The sequence below is a fragment of the Neodiprion pinetum genome, chromosome 5 (assembly GCF_021155775.2).
Source record: "Neodiprion pinetum isolate iyNeoPine1 chromosome 5, iyNeoPine1.2, whole genome shotgun sequence".
Lineage (NCBI taxonomy): Eukaryota > Metazoa > Arthropoda > Insecta > Hymenoptera > Diprionidae > Neodiprion > Neodiprion pinetum.
Window position 1 is genome coordinate 30,463,732 of NC_060236.1, and position 10,418 is coordinate 30,474,149.

The 10,418-nt window shown below is 35.2% G+C and overlaps 2 protein-coding genes across 4 annotated transcripts; one reads left to right on the plus strand and one right to left on the minus strand.

Moving 5' to 3' along the window:
* Positions 1-4,829: 4,829 nt before the first annotated feature.
* On the plus strand, positions 4,830-7,382 carry LOC124219381 (uncharacterized). Of its 3 annotated transcripts, none has more exons than XM_046626841.2 (8): positions 4,830-5,178; positions 5,526-5,635; positions 5,731-5,917; positions 6,053-6,181; positions 6,258-6,443; positions 6,567-6,839; positions 7,072-7,154; positions 7,243-7,382. In XM_046626841.2, exons 2-8 carry the CDS (start codon positions 5,527-5,529, stop codon positions 7,344-7,346), a joined length of 1,071 nt encoding a protein of 356 aa, XP_046482797.1. In that variant the 5' UTR covers positions 4,830-5,178; position 5,526; the 3' UTR covers positions 7,347-7,382. The 3 variants fall into 3 exon arrangements, with proteins under 3 accessions (XP_046482797.1, XP_046482796.1, XP_046482799.1); XM_046626840.2 differs by having other exon boundaries at positions 6,567-6,828; positions 6,983-7,154; XM_046626843.2 differs by having other exon boundaries at positions 6,567-6,828.
* Positions 6,638-10,176, minus strand: LOC124219382 (uncharacterized). The gene is made up of 4 exons (XM_046626844.2): positions 9,461-10,176; positions 8,577-8,861; positions 8,186-8,481; positions 6,638-8,089 (listed from the first exon to the last, which is right to left on the minus strand). The coding sequence occupies exons 1-4, from the start codon at positions 9,848-9,850 to the stop codon at positions 7,981-7,983; spliced, it is 1,080 nt and encodes a 359-aa protein (XP_046482800.1). The 5' UTR covers positions 9,851-10,176; the 3' UTR covers positions 6,638-7,980.
* Positions 10,177-10,418: the final 242 nt, after the last annotated feature.

A 10,418-nucleotide genomic window follows, 5' to 3' on the forward strand; every position in this document is an offset into this window, starting at 1 on the left:
CAGAAATTTAGTTGTTTGTTCTAAATTTTTGTTTTAATTTTATTTTCCCCGATTCTTGACTCCTGAAAATATACGTAAATTCAGGGAGATAATTATCGTAGGTATGTAAATGTTACAGGATGTGAAAATTTGATGAGCTTAAGTAATACATTACGGTATTCGGTCGATGAACGAAACCGTATCCTAAATGTAGGAACAAAAACATAAACAGTTGACTAAATAAATGAATAATAGAGTGAATTGAAACATTGTTGTTATTATTATTGTTATTCTAATTATTATTATTATTATTATTATGCACCGATTCGACGGGAAATTGAGCGGATTTTATAGAAAATTTGGATTTTATTTTAGCGCGCATGTTTGAAGAGTACGATTTTCTAAAATTCAGAAAAGAAATTGAAGAGAAAAACAACGATTAGCATTTACTTCAAAAATGGATAATCATAATTGAAAAGAAAAAAAAAATCGATTCGATATGATCGTTGGGTGCAGTGGCGTTCTTCACAGTATAGATATATACTTATCCTATATTATATTGTGTACGTATAATTTTACAACGGAATACACTATATGCTCTATATTATTATACACATTATATATTTTGCACATATAATTTATTTAATAAGTATCTAAAATTACATTTATATAATATTGTTTAAGCGACAATGCTAAGATGTTTGATCTCTTTACTCGTACATAACAATATATTAAATATATGTGTATAAGTATTTACATACATACATATATATATATATATATATATATATATATATATATATATATATATATATATATATATATATATATATATATATATAATTTAACGAATTCGCATGATATTTTAGTACGTCCTGCATATGTTATGTTAGTTTTTCTTCCTTTTTTCTCTTTTAATTCTCTAAATTCTTCGTACATTGCGCAATATCCTTTATATTCGAATATCGTAAACGCAATTTCAAAATGATTTCAATACTACGGAGATTATTATTATTATTATTATTATTATTATTATTATAACTCGTGTACTTACAAAGAAGAGAGTGTGAAGTAAAACGATGAGGTTCAATGAAAATTGTTAAATTTAAATACGAAATGTGAAATTAAATTTCATTGCGAATTTTATAATATTGTCAAATTTATATATTTTTCATTTTTTTGAGATATGAGAAGATGAAAGGGGAAAACAATATAAATATATAAAATGTCTGTCCAGACGCGCAGGTGAATATAAGGAATAAACTTGAATAAACGCTGCTTAAAACAGTTTCTTCGTCTTCGTGTCTGGCTCTCTTTTTTTTTTTTCGTTTTTCTTAGTCTTTTTTTTTTCTCCTACAAGGAACTCGAGTGACCTGCATAACCTTATACGGTTACAGCAAGCCGTCTTTTCTACATTTGTCTTCGAACATGCGTACATGGGAATATGAAATTTTATGTAATTTTCTTTTTTTTTTCTCAACTAAGAATTATAATCCGTTGTATACGTTATAATTCAAAATTAGGAGACGTTAATTGTTGGGAACTAGTACTTGCTTAGATTTGTGTAGTTTACACTGTTGACTTATTGGACATGTATGTAGGAATGGAAGTATGACGGTGGTAGTCGATGATTATAAATCATGCTAAAAACGAGCGGAAGACAGGACCGTTGGGAACCGGCCAAGAAATCGAAGCCAAAGGAAGAGTGGTAGGTTATGTATATACACGCACACTTTATCATTAAACCGATCGTCATCTTGCGTTCTTTTAGTGCCAGATGGCGCAGGAGCGAACATGAAGCATTTAATTGGCCAGTTTTCATTTTTAGACACCTGCCATGCCCCCGACGACGATGGGAATCCCCGAACCATTGGAACATGTCCTCGTGACGTCACGAGGCGCCGAAAACCTGGTTTTCGGCGCCATTTTATCACCGCATAACCAAAGTTTTTGATTTTAATGGAGGCAAATCGTAATTCTTGAGGTTTAAATTTACTCGTGTTACATAAATTAATGAAACGTAATCAATAATAGACATGTTCTACCATCCACACGCAAAAAAGACACGGTCAACGGTCAGCTGTCAGCCTGATTGCATTAGTTTGATTTTTTTTCACCAGATGACGCATTACAAAGTGAAAATCCCAATAGTGCAGGTCGCTTTAAAAATGGTACAAGATTCACCGATTTTGATCGCCAATAATAGCCGTTTAATGATTCACAGACTTCGGCTATATCGTACTTTCACGCTACCGTCGCACTTTCGAACAATCGAACCACTGACGATGGTTATTTGTCGATTTTAAACCTAATCAGCTCGGAAAAGTGAACGGCAAGGAAGAATCGGTCCTACTATTTTAATAAAGAGTTAGGAGTAGAGGAAAATTTAAAAAAAATCTCCATTGATTTTATTCGCGTTAATGATATTGCAACATCATTGCCATATGATTATAGAATCTGCAGACCAAATTCGAACATAACACAAGCTATGTAAAATATGAACAATTTCAATAAACTTGTTGGAGTTGACACTGGGCAGTACGATCGATATCATTGTGGCATTGAATCTTCGGTCGAGGTGATGGATAAATTATTTCCATTGAATGTAAAATCATCCAGCTGGATTACAGCGTTACCTCGGGCTTCTGACATTGAATGCTTTTCTGGGTTGCGGTGTTATTTTTACCCACTTCCGCGAGTGACGTCAAACAGGCCAGGCGTGCAGGACAGTGTCATCTCAAATTATAACCGTTAATCTGTCGGCTCGGCTTGTGCGGATAGATCAATTAAAAAAATATGCTTCAGTAACTGGTTGAAGACCTCTTTGCAACTACCGTTTTGGGTCCAAGGTCGAGATTTTTTATAATCAGTCAGAAGAATCGAGCGACTATGTACTTTTTGTACAGAAACTTGCGACGATGCGGGGAAAAAGGAGAACGAGATGATAAATTTTCTTCGAACGAAACACGAATGAAGCACAAAGAGATATTTTTCCAAATACGAAATCAATTATCGACACGAAAACAAGTTTTTTATTGAAAAAATTTGGTCATCAATCCTGATTTAACGGTTCTTCGGCAGGGTGAGACTGGCGATTTATTCGACTAAATAATTTGCAATTGTCGCGACAGAACGATCAAAGAGAATGGGATGAACGATCTTATAAAGGGATTGGTAAACCGATCGGGTAATTAGTGGCAGTGGTCTTGTTTAATCGTATTTACTCTTCACGGTCTACAGAGACCTTCTCCCACCCTCCTTCATTCTCCCTGCAGTGCATCGCTAACAATTTATTTCGAGAGGTAGAAATTCAATGGCAAGTTAATTGGCCTTTTGCCAGAGACTCGGAGTCTCAGGGTGGGAACTCCAGAGTGCGCACGGTAGCTATCTTTCAGAATTACTCGATAGGTGCTTACAATGCCTGTACTTGTACGTTCACCGTAACCCCGGGGAGGATAACAATTCGAAACGAGAGCCGCAATTGGGTTCAATTGAATTCGAAACAATTGATTGATTGTTTGTTCGAATGAAAGACGAACGATTTAATTTGCGTTCGTAATTAACTTCGAGCTCATAACATGTTTGCATCGGTAATTACACTGTGATAGAAATGATAATTGTCGGGTAACAACAGTTCGGAATTCAATTCAATTCGTTCGCTAGCTGGATTCAACGTACTCTTTCAGAGCTTATACCAATACAACACATTAATCTATACATTTTGTATTTGTACGGTATCATCGCTTCATTTTTATACAGGGTTGATCGAATGTTTTGGGACGAATAAAGCATTGTCGAACGGCGAAGGATACGAGAGACGAAGTCATTGTACTATACTACTCTTCATCCAGTGGAACTCCCTCGCATCTTAACCACGATCTGCAATTTCCTTCTTTGTCCCCATTCTATTTTGAAGTGATCGTGTTCTTTCTTCTTCTTCTTCCTTTTATGTAAACATACGTAGGTGTATACAGGGTGACCGATTCGAGACATGACTTTTCTATCAAGTATCGTATATGATCGTATAGCATAAGGCGAATCAGTTTCGTATCTGAAAATAAATTTAAGAATAAATTTTTGTCGCTTTTACGTCAACGATTGATCACGCCGCTCAACCTTCAGATATCGATTATTTTTAGTTTTTACTTCGCGCGTTATTACTTAGTCAAGGTAAAAGCGATTATCCACTTATCGGATAGATACAGCTGAATCCATCCAGAGTGTATACGTATCATTGATAAATCCGCTCGATGAGTCTTGTTAGGCTTTTATAAACAATTATATTACGCTAATCCGGATAACGTTTCTACTTCTCGTTCTATCGATGACAAATTTTTCATTTTCCGGAAACACTCAAGGACTGAGTGCCAAACGCGATTACTAATCCGAAACATTTTTACGACTTTAGCGGTTCCTGGATTATTTCTTATTAGAGGTAAATCGAGGCATGCGAATTGGGTTTAGCGATACCATCTGAATACATGATACGACACGCAATATCGATACTATCTTGAACAAGAACAGCTCGATACGTTCACAATCATTCTGTTTTTCTGTTCCATTTTTGAAATTTTTCGTTCAACGGTTTTGAAAGTTGATGCATTTCATAATTTTCCTTACGTCTGTAAATCAAGCTTTTATCATCTCCGAGTAACTTTTACCGATTTGAAATAAGCTTCAAATTGCAGATGCGCAAATCTGGAGGAAATCATGCGATCGCTTGTAGTGAGATTATTAATTTCGAATTAGACTGTTCCAAAACGACGCGCGATCCAGAATAATGTTTGAAACGTTTTGTTTGTTCACCGGCGATGTTGTGATGGCGCTACTAGTCGTGTACATAAATTATTTAGGCCATGTTCGTAAATTGACTGACAGTACTCAAAATTTCCTATGACAGAGTCAGAGCTATTCACGAACTTGGAAGCGCAAAAGAGATAAAAGATTGCTGACAGTACTGTCAGTCAATTTTCGAACACGGCCTTAGCGTGGAACTAACCACAGGCCTTGACCAATCAGAATCGAGCGCAAGTATATTTGAATCACAGCGTTCGATTGCAACGAACGTTTCTCGCATTTCTTAACGGCTATCATTTTGTGGCTAAAATGATTTCCGGAGTTAGTTTTGTGCTGGAATGCATGATTTTTGCAAGTTGAATACCCTCGATAAAATTTCCTACGAATCTCTCGGTTAATCAGGTAATTGTTTTACATTAAAACTCATTTTCTGTAATGGTTGACAGACATAAACTGGTTTGTTTACGTCTACTGTGGTAGCTAAAAGCAATCGAATCATTATTTTGATAGTAACAATGAATTTTTCTAGTTGATTTTAAACAATGCACTACGCCAAGAGTTACTTTGCAACGATACCAGATTAAATAACAGAACATAACCTACAATCGTATCGTAATTTATATTTCATTCATTATTTGCTTTTTGACTTTTCTATTTTACTCTTCCCGCTTTCGTTCAACTCCTTTATATTGCATGTATCGAAGCCACTTTCGCGCCATCAACATTCCTAATACTCTTTCAAATTTCAGAATGATCTTGGAAATGATGCTTCTATTTTATGTCACCTCACGAAGCATCGCGTACGATGCTGGCCTGGCATTGAAAGAGATTGGCGAAAAAGAATATCTTCTAATAAAAGGTGATGAGTTATTTTGTAAGGAATCCTTTGATTAGAATTCTCTTCTGTTTACTCGCGAATCTAAATAACTTGTGAATTTTCTTTACTGTTTTCAGCTAAATCAACTTTACCACAACATGGTAAATGCTGGCACGATGCGCTTAAGGACATTAAAGCTAGCTGCGACAATTTAAATGACAGAGAACATTCTCTGCTTGCATTGCAATTGACTAATTGTTTTCTCGAAGACTCCGGCCATATCACTTATGACTGCTTTCTCAACGATGAAGAGGCTGGACGACGGTCAATCATAAGCAATGCTTTCTTCTACTCCACAATATTTTCATGAGAAAACTCTTGTCGTGTTAATATTACCACAATTTTATTATTAGATGTTGATTTACGATAAAAAATAATCCCATTTTTTCTTCTATACAGAAAATGCATACACGATATGTCTGACCGTGCTTTTGGTGCTTACAACGCATTCTTTACCCAGGCGACAAACATTTGCTACTTCTTGAATCAAGAGGTGTGGCAATCTGAAACTGACCAAACCATAAAGCAGTGAGTATGAGCAGTCAGTTTGAGGTGAGCTTTACCGTTAACGACCTTAATCAGTTGATTTGAAATTATCGTACAGGTTGTATCGTGCCTCGTCTCGCATGAATCAACAACTACTTGAAGCTTCAGCTATGCAAAGCGCCATGCTGGAGAGTCAAAGAGAAGGACTGATGCTGCAAAATGAACTTCTGCATCACGGACAACAATTAGGCACAGTTATAAAGTCATCAGCTGAAACTGTTACCAACATGGTATCGGATTTCAAGTAAGCTTACGATTGGTTAATTTTACTTTTTGTACAATCTAAAATTGACTAAAATTAGTTATTGATAAAGACGAGTTATGTGTTTATTTTCTTTTAATTCTCAAGTCTTAAAATTTCTTCCAGAGAAAATGCAAGTGAACAGAGAGAACTCCTGCATCAAATATTCTCTCACGTACATGTTTTTCAAAATTGGATTGTCGGCGAAGTTTCGTGGTTTCAGTCTATAATATTTTACACGGTTGGCTGTATATTATGCGGGTTATTTACATCTTCTAAAAGAACAGCCGATGCCAGGATTACCGTGTTTGTTGCACTGAGCTTGAATGTAGTTGTGGAACGATTGTTAGTACAATATTACAACAAAGGGAATTCGGATGATGCCAAGGTAATGCCAAGGTATCTTCGGATATGTGATCGTCGTGATATAGACATGATGAGATCTATTAAAATTTTACTACTTTTGAAAATTTTATTATTTACAAGGTTTTTTATTTGTCCATCATGCTTAAAATTAATTAACAATTATTCTGGACTTACAGATTGAACTCTCCCACATTACTTGGATATTTCGCAAGATTGTTTTAACATTTTGCACAGTCACTTTGATTTTTACTTCCTTTCTGTACAGAGACGAACAATTGGAAAATTCCAAAACTCTCAAACGAATCGAATATCAGTTGAAATCTTTGCATGATTTGAAAAAACCTGTTCGTGAGTATTTTCGATTGGTGCCTTCTTGTTATGCTTAATCAATAAAATTGCAGTAGTTGGAAATTATTTACGGACATTGGTATTACAGGCTTTTCAAGAAGACTGGCGATACGACGACAGCAAGAGTCACGAGAATTGGAAGAACTGAAGTTGGAGAGCTTAAGGAGCAACAGGCGTCTCAAAGATGCCTGAATTATCGGCACGAGCATATCAATGATTCATTCATGAATTTACAATTCAGATTTCTACATAATTTGAAATCAACACGGCTACCTCTGGACACGGAACAACTGGAGACAGGAATATCTAATTTAATGTTCCTTGCTTTTATTGTATGTTATATCACACACGCAGCCTTATAATTGTGCCTGATATGAAATTGTACATTTACGTAAAAATACTAAAAGGGCGGAATCTGAGATTTGTAGAAAGTTGGCAAGACTCGGTTTTGAAAATCGAAAACATTAAGAAAATAATTTATATTACATTATATACATTTCGAATTGGTACTGTTTATATGTTTTCTAAATATTTAAATGCACCAAAAAATAAATCGTGAAAACTTATACATGCCGCAATAGTGACGTAGGTAGGTATTTCAAACGAGTGAGTTTCAACACATGCGTTTAACTTTTCGCATACCGTTTCAATTTCACCTCACATTACTCTTTCATTCTTATTTTAAAAATAAGATTTTTCTATAATAAGTAAACAAATAAATATATAAATAATTTATAAATTATTGCAATAAATATTATTGAACTAATTCGGTATACCAGATAGAAACTCAATTTCTAGATGAAGTTTTTGGCTAGAGAAACTGAGGTTAATCACACTTACACGTTATTAATCTACACTCTGGGCGGTTTTTCGTAGATTTTCGGAGTCTGATCATTTGTCTTCTGAGGTTGTTTGGTACTACATTTTCTAAGAACCTAAAATTTTGTAAAAAATCATTTTTAATTCGATGGATCATAATGCTTACTACATACATCATTAAATTGATATAAAATATTTCGATTCAGACTCACCTTCGAGTTCTTTTTGAGAACTTATAGTTTACCACAAGTTTGTTCAATTCGCAAGCGAATCGTTCCGAACAATCGCGACCTTCGATCGCATCCCAAGCAACTTTACTAAGTTGAAAATATTCATTCGAAGAATTCCTTGAGGCGAAATTTTCGATTTTTGGTAAAAACAGCACAGATGCCATGAATATCAACGCCATTCCTATGAATCCACTGATGGCCATGAACAGTGGATTTGCGACTTGTTTTTCCGACGATGCTGCAGTTAAGTCTGCATGTTGCGGTTTAATATTGTGTTGCTAAAAATTACTTTATTATTTATACTGTAAATCAGCATGTATAGATTCAAAGCACATTACGCACACAGATAAAACTAGTCAATATTATAACTCACAATTTCATTGTACGCATGATTGACTTGTAGCTCATTCATAAAACTTTTCAGTGGATAAAAATAGTAGTAATATCCAGGTGGGCCAGAATTTAGCCTAAGTTGATTTCCAATAATCTGAGGCACCTGCCCATGAGGAAATGAATTTTTTACCAATGATAAACTCAGTGGAGAACCCTGCTGTAATGCCTTACTGTAGAGTATTGCGAGATCTTTGCGTGTCAAGCCAAGCGGGGCGGGTTCTTTGACAATTTGAACGGGTTTCAAAATTGTTTGAGGAGCCGGAACCTGAGTGAGATAAAAAAATAAGCAGGTAGAAAATTGTTTGTGATCGTAAAAAAAAAAAAAAAAAAAAAATGAATAGATATAGCGATAAATAAGATGGTGAATTACTATGACAAGAATGTATATCATGACTAAGCAAAAAGAATACCTTTTATATTTTTTGTACACTTTTATACACGTTTTAAGGCTATTTGTACATTGGAAAAAGCTATAAAAAAATTTTCATCACGAAATATCGGAAGTCTTTAATTAAAAAATTTGCTCATAGTTTTATTTTTCTCGTGAAAACACCATGTTGAAGTTGGTAACGTTATCGTAACGATTCATGCTGAGGAAAAACCGTTACTTCGTGATTTTGGATTTGTTTGAAATTCAGTAAACCGTAATAAAACAAAACGCACTCATGTTTTGAAATCTTTGTTCCTTCAAACTCATTGTAAAAATAAGAAATTAGTGTTTTTTCCCTCAATGTGTCGTTACGATAATGTTAATAACTTCAGTCTCGTACGAAAACGTTAATAATTCTAGCAGCCAGTATGTTTATTTTATTCATTTTTCCCCAAACTTGAAACTAATGTAAACCACACTACAGATTATCAAACCTGGTAATAAGGTGTAACAGATTCAGCAAATTGTTGATCATCGTTCATTATGACTGAAAGATCGGGAAGAACTTTTTTTTTCTGATCATGGGTGTATCGATGATAGTCATAAACGGCCGGCTTCTCCGTTTGCAGAATCTCCTTTGGAAATTGCTGATTGTTAGAGTTCGATTGCAGCCCATCGTTATTAAAGTAATTGAAATCATTTCCAGGACCAGTTGTTCTATCCGCGCTTACAGGCGATGGTCTATTGTGTTCCTGTAGCTGATTCATCACATTAAAAAGATACTCGGCACTGGATTCGGTGCTCGAAAATTGCGCACGAATCATAATTTCCTTTTGTAATATCGGGCCGAGCATTATAAAAATTATCCTCAAAATTCGGAACATTTTCAACACTTGTTTTGAATTCAATACGAAACAACAGTCCACTGTTTAGCAATTTATTTACTCGTGGTTTGGTACTACAATTTAGAACGGTTTCATTGATTGTCACAATTGTAGATTAATTACATAGAATTCGTATAACCGAAAAAACTTGCACTATCCCATTGTCATCGACGTGATATTTATTACAATTTAATTTAACGCCGTCACAAATCATGTTCGAAACTAATGTCGCATATCCATTTCTGCTCAGATCATGTGGCGATAGTTGCAGTGAACTAAGAACTTGAAGATGTGTATTCCTCAAGCAAGTTCCTACGGTCAACCAGTTCCCCACCTCGTTTTAGCAGTTCACTTCAGGCTAACAAGTGCCTCGAGCATTCTTCGGGGAGGAAATAAGCATGGATAAAGCATATACCGATGCCCTGATCCACATTCAACCTCCGCATCGGGCAATGTGTGTCGTCAGGTGCTCGAAATTGAATGTTTTAAGAAGAAGGAGAAGAAGAATAAGGAAAAAACGACTGAAAACCCAATGATGAAAAAGTTGGCCCTAATTCTCGGTCTGATT

Excerpts from the sequence above, each read along its gene's own strand:
- LOC124219381 (XM_046626840.2), top strand. The coding sequence starts at position 5,527 with ATGATCTTGGAAATGATGCTTCTATTTTATGTCACCTCACGAAGCATC. Across the intron at positions 5,636-5,730 it reads AGAATATCTTCTAATAAAAG|CTAAATCAACTTTACCACAA; the intron begins GTGATGAGTTAT and ends TACTGTTTTCAG. Across the intron at positions 6,444-6,566 it reads AACATGGTATCGGATTTCAA|AGAAAATGCAAGTGAACAGA; the intron begins GTAAGCTTACGA and ends AATTTCTTCCAG.
- LOC124219382 (XM_046626844.2), bottom strand. The coding sequence starts at position 9,850 with ATGTTCCGAATTTTGAGGATAATTTTTATAATGCTCGGCCCGATATTA. Across the intron at positions 8,862-9,460 it reads CTGTTACACCTTATTACCAG|GTTCCGGCTCCTCAAACAAT; the intron begins GTTTGATAATCT and ends TATCTCACTCAG. Across the intron at positions 8,482-8,576 it reads ATCATGCGTACAATGAAATT|CAACACAATATTAAACCGCA; the intron begins GTGAGTTATAAT and ends AGTAATTTTTAG.